This window comes from Pipra filicauda, unplaced genomic scaffold (genome assembly GCF_003945595.2).
Source record: "Pipra filicauda isolate LSUMZ 115617 unplaced genomic scaffold, ASM394559v2 scaffold591_size256279_pilon, whole genome shotgun sequence".
Taxonomy (NCBI): Eukaryota; Metazoa; Chordata; class Aves; order Passeriformes; family Pipridae; genus Pipra; species Pipra filicauda.
Window position 1 is genome coordinate 122,812 of NW_024104744.1, and position 18,582 is coordinate 141,393.

At 57.0% G+C, this 18,582-nt stretch overlaps 1 protein-coding gene across 5 annotated transcripts in view; it reads left to right on the forward strand.

The window, feature by feature from the left end:
* The window catches only part of STIM1 (stromal interaction molecule 1), a 69,839-nt gene that overhangs the window by 8,475 nt on the left and 42,782 nt on the right, over positions 1 to 18,582 (forward strand). For all 5 annotated transcript variants that reach the window (XM_027719396.2, XM_039387834.1, XM_039387837.1 and 2 more), the window contains exon 2: positions 16,318 to 16,448. In XM_027719396.2, the coding sequence (XP_027575197.2) occupies positions 16,318 to 16,448 (131 nt within the window). The remainder of the gene's footprint in view (positions 1 to 16,317; positions 16,449 to 18,582) is intronic.

An 18,582-nucleotide genomic window follows, 5' to 3' on the forward strand; every position in this document is an offset into this window, starting at 1 on the left:
TGTGCTTTTAGCTGTGGGGTGTGTGGACCCCGAGGACTCTGCATGGGGGGCTCAGGTCGGTTCATCCCAGGGGCAATCCCAGCACCTTCCACCGGGATTGGGGCACAAACAGCAGCTGGTGACCCTCCAGAGGGGTTTGGGGTGTTGGATCGTGCCCAGCACTGCCAGAGCAGCCCCATCTCTGCTCTGTGGCTCATGCCCAGGGTCTCAGAGGGTTAAAAAGCCCCCCTGGAGCCCTGGACTGGCTTTGGCTGTGGGTATCCGAGAGGGGGGAGCTGGGACCCTCTGCCACAGGGCTGGGAAGGGGAAGAGATTCTGAGCCTCCCTCGGGCATGGCAGATGGAAGTGGCACCCCTGCAGCCTGGGCTGCTGTGGGGAGAGTGTTTCATTAAGCTCTGTCCTGGGGGCCCTCTGGATAAAGGAGGAGACATTGGGGAAGTGTGGAAACTCCCCTGGAGATGCTGCTGGTTTGGTGGGAGTGGTGACAGCAGCACTCCAGGCAGAGGGGCCTCTCGTGGGGCAGTGCTGGGGGCTGTCCTGGTCCCACCCCAGAGCTGTCCTTGTCTCATCCCAAGTGCTGTCCTGGCCTGGGGTCCTGCTGCTCTCAGAGGTTTCTGGTGGACCCGCCGTTTCCTGGAGATTTGCACTCTGTGTTTTGCAGATAAACAGGTTTTCCTGTCCCTCATTTCGTTTGCTGCACCATTAACAAAAAAAGGCTGGAAAGGGATATTTGGGGGCATTCAGTGCTGCTCTCCCACTCTGCAGGATCACCCCTGGGGTTTTCCTCACAGCTTTTGGGATGAGAAGTGAGAGGTGGGGGGTTGCTGGTGACTTTTCCTCCCATCTCTCTTTTATTTTTCTTCTTGGGAAAGGAGAAAAAAAATGTCTCGTGCATCAAAGGGTGAGGCTCAGCCCTTGGAGTTTGTCATCTGGGAGCTGTAATGGGAATGTCTGACATTCCTGTGCCATCCCAGGGAGATGGATATCTTCAAAGGGCTCTCAGAGGGAGCGTTGCTGTCTGTGTCTCTTCCCCTTCCCTCCCTTCCCGCGGGCTGTCCTGGGTGTGATGCCCCTTTGGCAGTGACAAGTGGCATTGTCTGTGTCCCCTCTGGAGCTCCAGGTGCAGGAGCTCTGGCTGGGATGGAGCTCGGGGCTGCTCCTGCTGGCCAGAGCCCCTGGCTTTGGAGAACCTGTCCAACGGGTTTGTTTTTCATCCCGGGGCTATTTTCAGCCTCTCAGCCTAACGAGGTGAAATGGCTGGGATGCTTTCCCGCTCCCTGGGACTGTGCTGGGAGGAGGTGTCCTGCTGTCCCCCACCTCCCCTTTGGCTCTGTGCTGTGTTTGTGCCACTCAGGGCTCTGGAAGAACAATTTGGGCTCTGCACAGGCACCCTGGGCACAGGGAGCCCCGAATCCCAGCATCGTGATGGCCCTGGTGCCCTCCCTTGGGAACGTGGGGAGGATCCAGCACCCTGGGCTCCGTGTGGGAGAAGTCCCAGGAAATCCAGGGAATGGCACAGCCGGGCTGTGCCTGGGGGGGTTGGGCTGTGCTGCTCCTGGCTCCTGCCAAGAGCATCTGGACCAGGGTGGAGGTTGTCAGAGACGCAGGAAAAGGAGACGTTTCACCCCAGCTCATCCTTATTCCCATTGAAAATGTGTAATTGGTTCATTCTCGTGATTCCTTTGGGAGAAACTCCAACTGCTGTTTGCTCAGGAGCAGCGAGTTTTAAACCAAACCCAACTCCTGCTCCTTGGATCAAGCCCAGAGAGGACCTGTGAGCAAAGGTGGCTTCTCCAGTGTGTGCCAAACACCTGCACTGGGAATGTTGCTTCCAGCTCCTCGGGGTTCCTCCGGTATATTTAACCTCGTGGTGCCGCAGGAGGTGGGAGCGCCAGTCTGCCTGTTCCAAAGGCAGGATTAAAGTGCAGGGATCTCATTGCTGGGCAGGAAGTCACCTGGCAGAGCAGGGCACTGAAACCCTCCCAGAGGTCAGCGTGGTGGCCCAGCCTGTGGCACATCCATCGTTCCTGGGCAGCACCAGGACAGGGGGGGGTTCACCGGACCCGCTTTGGCTTGGGAAGTAAATTTAGCCCCTGGATGTGTATCCGCTCCTGGGCTGGGCCAGAGTCCTCCCACAGCTCCAGAAAGGGGTCCAGGTGGATCAGCAGTGACTGGGATCCCTTCCAGGATCAGTCACTTCCAGGACTGGGCACCTCGGACCTGCCATGTCTGCGTGGAGCAGGGACGGGATCAGGGATTTGGGGTTTGAACCTCAGGAGCCGAAAAGGGGCATCTGTGAGAGTTCAGCAAATCAACACATCCCAGCCACAGCACTGGGGCCCCGAAATCCCTGGTCCTGGCTGATCCCACGGCATGGGCAGCAGGACACAGGGGAATTGTGCCCCCTGAGTCAGGCCCCACCTGCAGAGCTGCCTCCAGCCCTGGGCTCCAGCAGCAGGAGGACATGGAGCTGCTGGAGCAAGGCTGGACAATGATACTGGAGGTCTTCTCCAACCTAAAATGGCTTTGTGGCTGAATTCCTCTGGAATGACCCAATCCCTGAGGAAGGTTTGCTCACCTGTGGCAAACCAGGAACTAGACATGCACTGATGGGGTTTCCTGAGTTACCTGGCTGCACCAGGACACAGCTGTCCCATGAAATGAGGGAACTTGTGTTGGAAGGAAGGAGGGGAAGGGTTTTACTGTTCAGTAGAGTCTTTGTGTGAGTGTTGGTAGAAATGCACGTGAAGGCTTTGGAGCAGAAGGTGAGAAAGGGCTGTTTTGAGTGGAGGGGATCATGGAATCCTTAAGGTTGGAAAAGCCCTTGGAGACCATCAAGTCCAACCATTCCCTCAGTGCTGACATGTCCCCAAGTGCCCCATCCTGTTAAATCCCTCCAGGGATGTGACTCCATCCCTGCCCTGGGCAGCCTATGCCACTTGTAAGTGGTTTGGGCAAGAATTTTTAAGGAACTGCAGAGAAGTTCCCTGTTTTGCAGCAGAGGAGGGAGGAGAACTCCCAGCTCCTTTTCCCCTTTATGCTGCTGCTGGAAGGAATGTTTCCTCCTGGAGGATTAGAGTCTATAGAGTGGGGTTTTTTCCTAGTTAATAAGGTGTTAAAAAAGATCCAGAGGAGTGTGGACTCGTATTCCTGCCTCACCTGTGTGTTTGTGTTAGGATTTGGCAGGGAATTTCCCTGGTAGCTGGAGTTCTCCCTTTGGTGAACACAGTCCCTTAACCTGCCTGTGGCCGGTGCTGAACGCTGAGTCAGCACAGCAGGACAGAGATAACCCAGGATTTTACACACTCACGGGGTTTTCTCTCAATCCAACGTGCCCAAGTGCTGCTGCTCAGATCCTGGTGCTGCTGTTCCTCCAGTCCTGGAAGAGCTGCAGAGAATCACCACCAAATAACGGGTGTAAAAACCCCGGTTCGGGTGAAAGTCGAGCTCTGTGAAGCTCCAGCCAGGGTGTCGTGGTTGGGTTGGCTGGTGCCTCCAGCCCAGCTGCTGGCTGTGCTGCTGGGCTCTGGGAGGTGAGGGCTTTAGGAGGGGTTTATCTGTGGCCTAATGATGGCTAAACTTAGCTCGGAGGGGCGGAAATGCTGCAGAGGTGACACTTCTGCTCTGGGGAAGGAAACGCTGCCAGGGCAGGGGCTGGGGCTGTGCTGGGCAGGAGCCTCGGCAGGGAGAAACACAGCTTCCTTTTTTTGGCTTTTGGGGTTTTTCTCAGATCAGCTGATGGAGCCTGAAAATATAAAACTGAAAAAATAACATGAATTTTTTCCCACAAACTCTTTTTTTTTTCCCCCCTCTGAGTGAAGTTGCCAAAACGCTTGGCAAATGGAGCTTCCCAGTTCCAGCCCCAGCCAGGTGAGCTGGGGGTGGAATGAGATGGTTTTATCTGTGTCTGCCTCAAGAAGAGACCAGATGCAGGTTTTTTTAGGGTTTAGCTTTTAAGCTGTCAATGACAACAATATTCTGTTGGTCTCTTCTGCACTTTTTGTGCAGTAATGAGAATACTTTTCATTTTAATTTGCATGCTGAAAGCTGCTATTTTCTCAAGTTTGGTGGTTTATCTCATGCAGAAAGTCCTGGACCCTCCTACATGTGTTTTGGAATAAGAATTTTTTCAAATAAGGCCATCTTTTGTGGTTTGGAAGCACATCACTGAAGGAGCCTCAGCTCCACTGGAAGCTGTGCTGGTCTGTGATGAACCTGCACACAACCCAAGGGCTCTGTTTTCCACTGCAGGCCCTGGGCACTTCCACTGATTCCCATGTTGGTCCCAAACCCTCCCAGGCTGCTGTTTGATCCAGTCTGACCTTTCCATCCCGTGGTGTGTGTGTTCCACGCTCTGGGTGCTTTGCTGAGGGGCTCTGAGCTCCAAAGGCAGCTCCTTGGAGGGAGAGCTGTCCCAAGGGCACTGCTCTAGCACAGGATACTCCCAGGACAGCATTCCCAGCCCTCGGGTGGGCTGAGGATGCAGGGTGGGGATGAGCAGTGGGGTCCTGCTGCCCTGAGCCCCCCACTGTGGCATCGAGCCCCCAGTGCCCTCGCACAGCTCCTCCCTGTGTGATTTGGGGTCCAGGGCCCTGCCACGGGTGTGAGGGGAGGGAGAGCCACCCCTGTGATCCCAGCCCAGAGCCGGAGCTCTGCTGGAGCTGCTCCGTGTCCTGAGCTCAGGGCTCAGCCTGCACTGGGCTCCCACCCTCCTACCTGAGCCCTGACCCTGCCTGCAGGATTTATGGAGTGCTGGGGAAGGAGCCTGAGGAATTTATTTGTTTGCCCTCCGTGTGCTGCCCAAGCACTCGCTGTGCCGTGGAAACCTGCCCGGCCCCGCACAGAGCTGGGCCCTTCCCAAACCCGCCTCTGCCGCTCCCTTCCCGGTCCGAGGTGATTTATCCTTCCCATTGAAACTCTGGGGGGCCTTTTCTTACCCACTGAATCGCTGTGGAAAGGATCAGTTTGTTCAGCTCAAGTAACAACGGGGTCAAACCCAACCCTGTCTGGCTCCGTGCCCGCGGTGCCTTTGGATGGCGCGTTCCCTCCTTGGGCACTTGGGAATAACGAGGGGACACGGATCTGTGGGCAGAGCTGGCTGGGAGGGCAGGAGCTGGGCATTCCAGGGGCTGTGGGGCAGGGTCAGAGAGCACCTGGAACCCACAGCCACGGGGGACACTTTGCCCAGGGGCAGGAAAAGGGGCAGGTGTGTGGTACAAGGGACAGAGGGCAGGGTTAGATTAGGAATTCTTGGGAAGGAATCTCTCCCTGGGAGGGTGGGGAGGCCCTGGCCCAGGTTGCCCAGAGAAGCTGTGGCTGCCCCTGGATCCCTGGAAGTGTCCAAGGCCAGGTTGGACGGGGCTTGGAGCAACCTGGGCTGGTGGAAGGTGTCCCTGCCCATGGCAGGGGTGGCACTGGATGGGCTTTGAGGTCCCTCCCAACCCAAACCTTCTGGGATTCCGTGGTTGGGTTGTTGCAATCTGACTCCCAGTGACTGGGATTTGGGAAAACTGCCCCTTTCCTGCCTTGACTTCTCCCAAAGTGTGTGCTGTGTGCACAGCACTGCAGGAGCTCTGGGAACAGTGTGATCCCAACCCTGCAGGGCCTCTCCTGCTGCCCGGGGGGGAAGCACCAGCTCAATCCTGGCTTTAAAATGATGGGGCAAAGGTGAGCTGCTGTTCTGGGGGAACCCCCAAATGTGCTCCAATCTATGAGGATTTTCAGCAGGTTCTTCACTCGTGGTTCCTGGGTGCTTTGGGCAGGCTCAGGAGTGTTGAGCAGTGGGTTTTAGCAGGGGCAGTGGAGCAGCAGCTGGAGCTGGGCTAAGGAAAGGTTGGGGGTTCCTTCCTCAGGTTTGTGCTGACACAGTGTTGGTGTAAAACGCTGACCCCAGCAGGGACTGTGCACTGCAGAGCTCTGCCCTGTGTCCAGGGAGCACCTTATCTAAGGAGTTCCCAGCTTGCCCTTTAAAGCCTTTTCATCACTGCAAAGAGCCTTGATGACTTTGGGAATTCTGCCTTTGGGGAAGGAGCAGAGGTGGTTTGGGATCACTCCGAAATCCCTGCTGTTCCCAAAGCACGAGTGCCCTCTGATCCTCAGGGAAGCCAGGTGTGGGAGTGACCCCTCCATGTGGGTTTTTCAGGCTAAGAGTGAGGTTTCAGGAGCTGCTGAGCTGATGGAATCACAGCCTGTCATCACTGGAAAATCCTCCTTCCTTGACAGGACAAGAGGAAATGGCCTGAGGCTGTGCCAGGGGAGGCTCAGGTTGGACAGGAGGAGGAATTTCCTGCTGGAAAGGGTGGTGAGGCCTTGGCAGGAGCTGCCCAGGGAGGTTTGGAGTGCCCAGCCCTGGAGGTGTCCCAGGAAGGCCTGGCCGTGGCACTGAGTGCTCTGGGCTGGGGGACAAGGTGGGGATGGGGCACAGGGGGATCCGTGGGCTGGGAGGGCTTTTCCAGCCCCAGTGATCCTGGGATTCTCTCGTGATTTTGGCAGCACCAGCTCCTGCACCCCCAGGTTTCATGGCCTAGAGGTGGCACCTCCTGTGACGTGTCACCTCCTGCTGCCCCAGCACTGCCAGGACCCCTCTGGGATGAGGAGCCCCAGAGTTTCAGTGCTGCTGAGTCAGCATCTGTTCTGGAAAGTTCCTCTTTCCCTGCTCAGCTCCACAACAGTCACTTCAGGGGAGGTGTTACTTGTCCCAGGGGTCACTGTCCCCGCTCTCTCCTCCCAGAGGAGCCTTTCCATCCCCAGTGAAGCAGAGCAGAGACACCCAGAGTAACCACTGCTCTCAGTGAGTCATTGCAAGACTTTCTTCTTCCATTTCTTTTTTAGTAACAACCTTTTGCAGGGAAGGGAGGTGGCGGAGTGGAAAGGGAGCTGCACATGGGGTGTTCCTGTGGCTGAGCCCGGGGAAGTGGAGGGATAACGGGGTGGCTGGGAAGGGTTTTTGTTCCTGAAGAGGTCCAGCTGATGATGGCAGACTGTTGTTGAGGTCGGACAATGAAGGTGTGTTTTCCCACGTGGCATTTTCCAGCTGGCTCTGCCCGTGGATGCCATAGGGATGGGCAGCAGCTGGCCTTGGCAGGACCTTGTCCTCTTGGAGTTGTGTCCTTCAGTGGGATGGAAAGGCTTTGCTGGGAGGGCCACGAGCTGGCTGCAGCAGGGCCATGATCCCACGGGATGGGGGATTGGGAGCAGCAGGTTGTTCCTTCTCACTGCAGGAACAGCAGAGAGCAGAGCAGGTGCCACGGCCAGGGCTGTTGTCACCCTGTTTCCTGTTCTCCAGGGTTTCTGTGGCAGTGGAAATCATCAATTCTTGGGGAGCCACATGAGGGGTAAATAAGGCTGAAGCTGGGAGAAGCTGTCCTGGTACAGCAGCGTGGAAGTGGGGTTGCTTTGCTGGATTAATTATGAAGCAGCACAGCTGGGAAGGGACCACGGGGAGTGCTTGGAGCCTGGGCTGGTGGGGAGGAGGAGGAAGAGGCCAGGCAATGCAGGGAAGAGCTCTTCTGGATGTCCATGTTGGAGCTCTGGAGCTCTTCCTGGGGTGCTGGACTCCCTCAGCCAACCTGTGAGGCTGAGAAGATGAATCAGAGCCAGGCTGTGAGCCTGGCCTTTGGATCAGCTCTGTGCTTTCCATCCTGGGCCTCCATGGACATGGAGCTGCTGGAGAGAGCCCAGAGGAGGCCACAGAGCTGCTCCCAGGGCTGGAGCCCCTCTGCTCTGGAGCCAGGCTGGGAGAGCTGGGGGGGTTCACCTGGAGAAGAGAAGGCTCCAGGGAGACCTGAGAGCCCCTTGCAGGGCCTAAAGGGGCTCCAGGAGAGCTGGAGAGGGAGTGGGGACAAGGGATGGAGGGACAGGACACAGAGAATGGCTTCCCACTGCCAGAGGGCAGGGTTGGATGGGATATTGGGAAGGAATTCCTGGCTGGGAGGGTGGGGAGGCCCTGGCCCAGATTGCCCAGAGAAGCTGTGGCTGTCCCTGGATCCCTGGAAGTGTCCAAGGCCAGGTTGGATGGGGCTTGGAGCACCCTGGGCTGGTGGAAGGTGTCCCTGCCCATGGCAGGGGTGGCACTGGATGGGCTTTGAGGTCCCTCCCAACCCCATCCATTCTGACATTCCATGATTTGTCAATAACTAGTGAGTGCAAGAGGGGAATTCTTTATTCCTCTGCCACCTGGTGAGAGCTACCAATATTTCTGCTTCTGTTCCTTGAGCTGTTCCTGCCCCTGGTGTTTTTTCCTGGGTGTATCCCTGAGTTCCAGGTGGGCACTGGCAGTCCCTGGCTCTGGACAGGAACAGCTCGCATGGCTCGGGGATGAGGGGATGGAACAGCAGAAACCTCGTGGGTTTGTCTTTGATTTCTTCTGAGCTTTCTTTGGAGTCTCCAGTTTTTCAGGCAGGGATGACTCACTCGTCCATTATGTGGTTTCCTGACTTTTAGCAATTTCTCCCTCAGTTAAAAGCTCCCAATGATGTGTTTGGCATCCCGGGGTGCGGTGCCGTGGGCTGGGGCAGCACTGACTCATGGCTGGGAGGGGGCTCACATCGGCCCTCATTCCTTCCCACCCCTCACTGGGAGTCTGGCAAAGCACATCAGACAGAACCTGGGGCTGCCCCTGGATCCCTGGGAGTGTCCAAGGCCAGGTTGGACGGGGCTTGGAGCAACCTGGGCTGGTGGAAGGTGTCCCTGCCCATGGCAGGGGTGGCACTGGGTGGGCTTTGAGGTCTTTCCCAATCCAAACCATTGTGGGATTCTGGGAAAACCACTCTAAGGCTGGTTTGGGCAGTGGGATGATCTTCCTGTCTCCTTGCAGAGCAGGAGGGCTGATCCTGGGTCCTTGAGCAGCAGGGTGTTGCCACGGGGTTGTCCTGGATTCCTGCAGTGCAGAGACCACAGGTCCTTGTTCACAGCCCTGCCCGTGCCCCCCAACTGCCCCCAGCACTGGGTGGGGTCTGCACAGCATTCCCAAAACAGGGAATATCAGAGTCCTACAGTGGTTTGGGTTGGGAGGGGCCCTAAAGCCCATCCAGTGCCACCCCTGCCATGGGCAGGGACACCTTCCACCAGCCCAGGTTGCTCCAAGCCCCATCCAACCTGGCCTTGGACACTTCCAGGGATCCAGGGGCAGCCACAGCTTCTCTGGGCAACCTGGGCCAGGGCCTCCCCACCCTCCCAGCCAGCAATTCCTTCCCAATATCTAATCTCAGTCTCTCCTCTCTCGGTTTAAAGCCATTCCCATGCCCCACCACTGCCCCTGTGAAAAGTCCCTCTCCCGTGGTTTTTGGGTGGCCTTGGCCGTGGGTACAGTTCAGTTCTGCAGTTTTGTTCCACACCAGCAGCAGGAATGTGTAAGCAGGCAGATTACCTCGGGTTTTGTTACAGAGTAAGCCAATCTCCAGTTATTTCAGCTCTAGGAGGGTTCCTGCCCATGGGGTGTTTTGGCTGGGCTGCTCCCCCAGGGAAGGCCCTGCCCTGGGATTTTCTCACTGACCCTGGAGGTGCCTGACAGGGTGGTACCCAAACAACTCCTGTTATCTTATTTATTCAGCCCAAGAGAAATATCCCCCAGCCCCTGGGCCCGAGGAAAGCAGACAAGGATCCCCGGGGCACCCAAGGAATGGGTGCCCAGATCTGCTCTGGGGAGGTTGGAGAGCCACAGGGAGGGTGGAATCGTTCCCAAAAACCCTGCTGGAGGTGGGGTGGTCCCTCGTGGATAGAGTGGGCCGTGTGTTGGGCAGCCCAGCAGGAGCAGGGGTGGGCACTGCCAGCACAGGCAGATCCACAGTGGGTTTGTGGCTGGTGCTTCCCCCTCCAGTGGGAATAGCCTTGGGTTTGGGGGGGTGTCTGAATTTGGGGAGGTGTGGGGTTTTAATGGGCTGGGAAAAGTGGAGCATTTGAACAGTGGAATGACAAAGGTTCTGGTGGAGGGGCTTGGGTGGAAGCCTGGGATGAAAGGGGAAGGGGGAGGATGTTTGGAAGAAATGGGCTGGTATTAAATCAGTAAATGGTTGCATTGAGGAGATGAAAAAGGCTGATTGCACTGCATTAGGAGGGAATTGGTGGTAGTAAATAAATGCTGAGGGTGTGCCAAGGAGAGGAGCCCGTTTGTGGAAGGAATTTTGAGGTTTTAATTGAATGTAAGCTCACAACTGTACAACAACCTCACTTTGCTGCTTCATTCCTTCCTGTCCCTGTCTTCAGCTGCTGGTGGTGCCAGGAGGCTCCATGGATCACTGAGGGCTTCCTTCTGCATCTGTCTCACCCTGTGTGGCCTTGTCATCCTGATCCTGAGAGACCAGGGCATCTCCAGAGCGGGGGAGACAGATTTGGCCCCAGGAATTCAGCAGGGCCTGTTTCCCTGGGCACTGTCATCAGATGGTTTGTGAACATTTTGGGTTGGACCTTCCAGCAGAGACACCCGAGGGTGTAGTTTCTCTCTTTAAAAGCCTCTCAGAGATCAAACAGCCCAATCTCTTCTTGGATTTACATTTTTTCTAGACTGTTTAATCTGAGTTGGGTTCAAGGGGATGGTTTCTTGCATCCTGGAAGCTGCTTCCTCAGAGGGGAAGAAGTCTGTCTTTGAACTCCTGCTGAAACTTCCGTAGTCACTGAAGGTTGGACGGGGCTTGGAGCAGCCTGGGCTAGTGGAAGGTGTCCCTGGGCTAGTGGAAGGTGTCCCTGCCCGTGCAGGGGGTGGAATGAGCTGAGCTTTAAGGTCCCTCCCAACCCAAACCATTCTGGGATTCTGTGAAGTGGAAACATGACTGAGTGCAGTGAATTCCTGCTGAGCTCCAGCCCCTGCTGTCCCAGGGGGATGGGGACACCAGGGAACATCCCAGGGGGATGGGGACACCAGGGAACATCCCAGGGAACATCCCAGGGGTGATGGGGACACCAGGGAACATCCCAGGGGTGATGGGGACACGCAAGAGCATGGGAATAATTCAGAGTCTTAAGGGAGCTGATTCCTTGAATGCTCTGCTTTGCTGGGAGGAAACTCCCCTCAGCTGCCTGTTTTACCTCCCAGAACTGCTGGGAAAATCACCTTTGGAGTTTCCAGGCTCTGAGAGAGGTGGAAACATGGATAAGGTCCATATTGATCACAGAATTCCAGACTGGTTTGGGTTGGGAGGGACCTCAAAGCCCATCCAGTGCCACCCCTGCCATGGGCAGAGACACCTTCCACATCCCAGGTTGCTCCAAGCCCCGTCCAACCTGGCCTTGGGCACTTCCAGGGATCCAGGGGCAGCCACAGCTTCTCTGGGCAACCTGGGCCAGGGCCTCCCCACCCTCAGAGCCAGGAATTCCTTCCCAATATCCCATCTAACCCTGCCCTCTGGCAGTGGGAAGCCAAGAGTCACATGTTGCTGCCCTCTGGAGCAAGACTTGGTGCCCTGGCCCTGCATCTCCCAGGGAAGGAGTGGGGCTGCCAAGGGAACCAGGGAAAGGGGAGCAGGGAAATGGGCATGTGCTAAAATCCCAGTCCTGTTTGATAAATCCCCCTTCCTTTAAAGCCAGGATTTCTCTGTGCATCTCCGAGGGTTAAACCCAGAGGAGCAGCGACAGTTCTCTCCGCAGTGAACAATTCCAGCTGTGCAGTGTCCTGACAGCGGGAACAGTTGGATACCCTGGGAGACAGCGGGAACAGCTGGATACCCTGGGAGACAGTGGGAATAGCTGGATACCCTGGGAGACAGTGGGAATAGCTGGATACCCTGGGAGACAGTGGGAATAGCTGGATACCCTCAGAGACAGTGGGAATAGCTGGATACCCTGGGAGACAGTGGGAATAGCTGGATACCCTCAGAGACAGTGGGAATAGCTGGATACCCTGGGAGACAGTGGGAATAGCTGGATACCCTGGGAGACAGTGGGAATAGCTGGATACCCTCAGAGACAGCGGGAATAGCTGGATACCCTGGGAGACAGTGGGAATAGCTGGATACCCTGGGAGACAGTGGGAATAGCTGGATACCCTCAGAGCTCTGTCAGGCTCTGCTGGTTGGGAATTGGAGCTGGAAACCCCGGATTGTTCCCAGGCCCTTTTTGCTTCACTGTGCTGCTGCTCTGCAGCCTCCTTGCAAGATATCAGGATTCCCTTTCATTTTCCTTGCCCCTCCAGAGGGATGGAAATCTCTGGATACATCCCTTACAAACCAGTTTAATGCCTCCGTTGAAATTCCTGAAGTTGCCTGTGATTAAAGCCCAGATTTGGGGGGAGGAGCCCTGAGCGAGGGAGTTCAGCTGAGCCCTTGTTTACACGGGTGAAATATGTAAACACTCCTTTTTCCCCAAATATAGGGCTTTTTTCCTTGGCTGCCAGCCCGGTGTTTATAAAAGCCAGTTATGTAAATGACAATCCCAGTAATTAAGCTGCTGTTTGCTGCTGTCCTGGGGCTGCTCCTGCTGCAGGGCCTGGTGCTACCGGGGCCCCAAAGAGCTCTGGGGGTCATTACAGATAAGGAAATTAAGGGAACCCGAAATTAAACACAGTTCTCATTAGGGAGAATCTCCCACGAGAAAGGCAAGACTTGGCATGAAATGGTTTGATGTTCCAGGGGACCTCTGGAGATGGTCCCCTTGTAGGGGCAGAGCCTCCCAGAGCTGCTTGTCCAGGGCTGTGTCCCGTGGAGTGTGACTGTCCCCAGGGCTGGAGCCTCCACAGCCTCTCTGGGCAAAGAAAAAAGAGACTTTGTAAGCTGTTTGTAAACCAAACCCAACCCAAACTGCTTTCCATGGTGGCTTCCACTTGCACCAGGGGAGGTTCAGGCTGGGTATTGGGGAAAATCTTCCCTGGGAAGGGCTGTCCAGCCCTGGCACAGCTGCCCAGGGCAGGGGGGAGTCACATCCCTGGGGGCATTGAAAAGCCACATGGATGTGGCACTTGGGGACAGGGGTTAGTGGTGGCCTTGGCAGTGCTGGGGGATAGTTGGACTCCATGGTGTCTGAGGGCTTTTCCAGCCTCAATGATTCTGGGATTCTGTGACATTCCAGCTCCTCCTCTCCTGTAGCACTTTGGCCTCTGTCTGCTGATGGTCTGGGGTGGGTGTGAGTGGGGAGCAACGGCCAGAGGAGGGGTGCCAGGCTGGGAGGAGGGTGCAGAGCTGGCCCCTGTTGATGTGCCCACATTAGTTTGCCATCAAGGACACCCCCGGGAGGGACAAGGCACTCTTTGTTCTGCCTGCTGAGAGTGATAGTGGGGAGATAAAACCAAGCCTGGAGGCACCAAACTGCAGCCTGGAGACAAAAGCCTGCCATGACTCAGAGAGGGGGGTGGGAGGGCAGGCAGTGCTCTCAGTTCCTAAGGGCTGCAAGTGTCTCTTGTGGAAACTGCTGTGCCAAAAATCAGGGCTGAGCCTTCTGGGAGATTTGCTTAAAGCCAACTTCAAACTCATTTTTGAGGCTTTTGCTGCAGGTGCCATAGGGTGTGTCAAAATGACCTGGTGTTAGTGTTCCAGGGGAGGCTGGATGGGGCTTGGAGCACCCTGGGATAGTGGAAAGTCCCTGCCCATGGCAGGGTGGGACTGGAGGAGATTTAAGGTCCCTTCCTGCTCAAACCATTGGGTGATTTTGTAGTGTGATCTTTAGGCTTAATCTTTTCTCAGTCTGTGGATGGGGGCTGGTCATGGTTCTTCATTTTGGGTATTTCTGTGGCTGCAGCCCAGAGCAAAAACAGGGAAGGGGAATGGAGATAACAGGGAGGGGAATGGAGATAACAGGGGGGGGAATGGGATAACAGGGAGGGGAATGGAGATAACAGGGGGGGGAATGGCCCATCCTCCCTGTTGAAACCTCAGGACCATTCTGTTATCAGTGCAGGGTCTTCTGCTGATTAAATCACCCTGCTCCATATTCAGGCTCTTTGTGACTGTGATGAAAACACCAAATTCCTCCCTGTTTTTGGTTTGATCACCTTTGATGGTGTACTTTGTTATCAGCCCCTGGCAGCCATTGTTTTGTTGCTCTTTCTGCTGCTTTCAGTCAATCCTCACTCCTGGCATTTGTGCTCCAAGTACCCCGGGGTTGTTCTTGTGGTGGCAAGAAATCTGGGAGAGATCCCCCTCAATCCCCCTCAGATCCTGTTCCCTGAATGCTGGATGAGCCCCCGGGGCACACATGGTTCAGTTCTGTGGCCAGGAGAGTGTTAATCTGCACAAACCCTCTTGGTTTCACAGTGACATGACCTTGCCTTCCACAATCTGAACTTTGCCACGGTGCTGCCACGTTCTGCACTGCAATAACAAGCACAGGCTCGGAACAAGATAATCTTGTAATATTTTGGGAGATATCTTTTAGCCTGGCTTTGTTTTTCCTTCTGGAGTCCTGTCCAAGGGCAGCAGGAATACAATGCCCATCCTGTGTTCCTGCTCCATGCCCCTGGGACGAAGGGCAGGAACCAGTGCAGAAGGGCCCAGCCCAAAGCTCTGAGCTTGTTCTGCAGTGGCTGTGGGGAAAACTTGGAGGGTGGGAGAGGAAACCCAGCTCTGTTCAGACCAACCTCAGGGCACCCAAGTGTTTCCCAGGTGCAGCTCAGGCTCCACGAGCCCAGGTGTCACTGGTTGGCACCAGCAGCTGACCCAGAGTGCTGTGGAGGAGAGGACAGCCTTGCCAGGCTGGGAGAGGGAGGGTGTTCCCAGTGCACTCACTGGTTTGGTCACCAGTTCCTGGGCCTGCTGGACTCCCCCAGCCACACAGACAGCGTGGGATAAACCTCCCAAGGTTTGGGAAGCAGCAGGACACCAGCCCTGCCTCTACAGGAGGCTCCATCGTCGTCCAGGGCATCTCGCCAGTGGGAAGCCATTCCCTGTGTCCTGTCCCTCCATCCCTTGTCCCCAGTCCCTCTCCAGCTCTCCTGGAGCCCCTTTAGGCCCTGCAAGGGGCTCTGAGGCCTCCCCAGAGCCTTCTCTTCCCCAGGTGAGCCCCCCAGCTCTCCCAGCCTGGCTCCAGAGCAGAGGGGCTCCAGTCTGGCAGCATCTCCGTGGTCTCTCTGGATGCCCCGTCTCTTCCCTCCGGTGCAGGTCACATGTTCCCTCCCAGCAGTGCCATAGAAGGGCTGGATCAGCCACGTTTGGTGCTGACACGGACTCGGAACTGCAGCAAAATTTAGGCTGTTAGTCTTGAAAAGTAGAAAAATATGTGAAAGCCAGCCAGAAGAGCCCATTCCATAATCAGGAAGGAGGGAACTGTTCTAATTGATGTGTTTTATAAACACACAACTCTTCCTCCCAGAGCGTCCCAGCTGGACCTGGTGCCAACACTAACAAGCTCTGAGTGAGAAATGGAGCTGGGGAGGCTCTTCCCCTGCGGGCAGGAGCCAGACCCCGCTGGGAGAGCTGCCCCGGGAGCGCCGGGAATGCCGGAGGGGCTGGTGTGGAGGGAACGGCCTCGCCCTGCCCTTTGCTGGCAGGGTGTTTGTAGGGCCGTGGTGGCTGCACAGGGCCTGCTGTGGGTGCCAGCAGTGCCAGGTTCCCCTGTGGGTGCCCGCAGTGCTGGTCCCTGCTGTGAGTGCCAGCTCCCAGCCCCAGGGTGGAGGGTTTGCAGCTCCCAGCCCCAGGGTGGTGGGTTTGCTCTCCCAGCCCCAGGGTGGAGGGTTTGCTCTCCCAGCCCCAGGGTGGTGGGTTTGCTCTCCCAGCCCCAGGGTGGAGGGTTTGCTCTCCCAGCCCCAGGGTGGAGGGTTTGCTCTCCCAGCCCCAGGGTGGAGGGTTTGCTCTCCCAGCCCCAGGGTGGTGGGTTTTGCTCTCCCAAGCCCCAGGGTGGGGTTTGCTCTCCCAGGTGGTGGGTTTGCTCTCCCAGCCCGGGGTGGAGGGTTTGCTGTGCCAGCCCCAGGGTGGAGTGTTTGCTCTCCCAGCCCCGGGGTGGAGGGTTTGCTCTCCCAGCCCCAGGGTGGTGGGTTTGCTGTCCCAGCCCCGGGGTGGAGGGTTTGCTCTCCCAGCCCCAGGGTGATGGGTTTGCTGTCCCAGCCCCAGGCCGGAGGGTTTGCTGTGCCAGCCCCGGGGTGGAGGGTTTGCTGTGCCAGCCCCAGGGTGGAGGGTTTGCTCTCCCAGCCCCAGGGTGGAGGGTTTGCTGTCCCAGCCCCAGGCTGGAGGGTTTGCTGTCCCAGCCCCAGGCCGGAGGGTTTGCTCTCCCAGCCCCAGGGTGGAGGGTTTGCTGTGCCAGCCCCAGGGTGGAGGGTTTGCTGTCCCAGCCCCAGGCTGGAGGGTTTGCTGTCCCAGCCCCAGGCCGGAGGGTTTGCTCTCCCAGCCCCAGGGTGGAGGGTTTGCTGTGCCAGGCCTGGTGCTGGCTCGTGCCCCAGCCCTGGCTGCCGTGCCCCCCCAGAGTTCTGCCGCATCGACCAGCCGCTGTGCCACGACGAGGACGAGCAGCTGAGCTTCGAGGCCGTGAGAAACATCCACAAGCAGATGGACGACGACGCCAACGGCAACGTGGACGTGGAGGAGAGCGACGAGGTGAGTGCCCAGTGCCCAGTGCTGGGCTCTGTGGGGCCGTGGGCAGGGGCTGCTCCTCATGGGGACAGGGCTGGGCCGGCTCGGGGGGTTGAGCCTCTCTCCTCCCTGCCCAGGAATCCCTGCCAGCCCCAGCTGATCCAGGTTGGAGCCTCTCTCCTCCCTGCCCAGGAAACTCTGCCAGCCCCAGCTGATCCAGGCAGTGTCTCACCACTGTCAGTGGGGTGTCTGGGGCTGCTCCTCCCTGCTGGCACTTTCTAACCATTGTGTCCTTGCCCAGAGAAGCTGTGGCTGCCCCTGGATCCCTGGAAGTGTCCAAGGCCAGGTTGGATGGGGCTTGGAGCAACCTGGGCTGGTGGAAGGTGTCCCTGCCCATGGCAGGGGTGGCACTGGGTGGGGTTTAGGGTCCCTCCCAACTCAAACCTTCTGTGATTCCATGATGTTCTACACACAAGGTATTATCCATTTATTCCAACACAGAGAGAAGGAGATTGGTTCACGTGATTGTTATTATTTAATTCCCTTTTCCATTTTGGGGTTGGGAAGCAGCTCTGGATTCCGATGGAGCCTCTGTGTCTCTGGGGGCAAACAAACTGGCTGCTGCCTGTTTCAGATTGCCACGTTTAGGCCAGGCTGGATGGGGCCCTGAGCAACCTGGTCTAGTGGAAGGTGTCCCTGTCCATCAACTTTGAAGTCCCTTCCAACCCAGACCGTTCCATGACTCCATGGTGACTGTGTTCTTCCACCACCCAGCCCCAACAGCTCCAGTCCATGTGCTCATTGCTGAAAAAGAAGCAGCTTTTTGTTGTTTACCAAGAACTTCCTTGCAGAGAAATGAAGTTGTTCTTTGTTTACATAAGCACCCAGTAGAGAGGAGCCTGCTGGAAAAGGGGAGGTGTTTGTTTGTGGTGTTGCTTCAGTTGCTGTGGGGGTTCATTCACAGGGCTCTGTTGGAGGTGAGGAATTCTGTCTTCCAAGGAAAACTGGCATCTAAACAGGAAAGTGTTGGAAGCAGAAAGCAAGCACGTGGGGGAAGGGATCTGCTGCCACTCACAGGCAGTTCTGCACTCCCAGGTCACAGAATCCCACAGTGGTTTGGGCGGGGAGGGACCTCAAATCCCATCCAGTGCCACCCCTGCCATGGGCAGGGACACCTTCCACCAGCCCAGGTTGCCCCAAGCCCCGTCCAACCTGGCCTTGGATACTTCCAGGGATCCAGGGGCAGCCACAGCTTCTCTGGGCAACCTGGGCCAGGGCCTCCCCACCCTCCCAGCCAGCAATTCCTTCCCAGTATCCCATCTCTCCCTGCCCTCTGGTAGTGGAAGCCATTCCCCCTTGTCCTGTCCCTCCATCCCTTGTCCCCAGTCCCTCTCCAGCTCTCCTGGAGCCCCTTAGGCACTGGGAGTTCCTCACATAAAGAATTTACCCTCATGGAGGTTAAATCTCCCTCCAAACTCACAGCTCAGTTTGTTGGGCAAATCCAACCATCCCGAGGGCCCCTGGGAGCAGTGACATTCCCCAGGGACACAGCCCTCGTGTGGCAGGAGCTGGTGGAGCTGGGGGCCTGTTCCCAGGCTGCAGTGCCATTCCTTCTCCCTCAGTCCCACTTAACAGAGCAATGAAAACAAGTGAGAAGCTCCCAGCTGCAGTTCCAGTCGCTGTTCCTCGGTGAGGTGTTTTCCCTGGGGGCAGTTCCCTGCTCTGCTGGAGCTGCAGCTCGGCCTCTCCCACTGACTCCTGGGGCAGCTTTGGAGTTCACTCCGTGTGTCCTGCTCCCCTGGCACTAAATTAGCAATAGGCCTCGTGTTCTTAGGGTTGGGCACAGCTGGCACTCTTTGTCTCTCTGAGCCAGTTTTGCCCTCGGCGGAGTCGTGGAGCTCCTGGTACCAACCCTGCCAGGAATGCCTGCTGGGAGCCTGGGCACAGGGGCACTGCCAGGGTGTGAGCAGTGAAAGGGGTCTTTCCAAAAGGCTCCAGAATCGCTGCCCTGGTGCTGTTACAGCCACCCTTCCAACCCCTCCGGGCTGGGTCCCAGCAGTGCTGAGCCCTGGAGTGCTGATCCTGCTCCAGCAGCTCCTCTGCCTGTAGGAGGGGCTGGGAAGGGGCTGGAGCAGCAGGAGCAGCTGAGGGAGCTGGG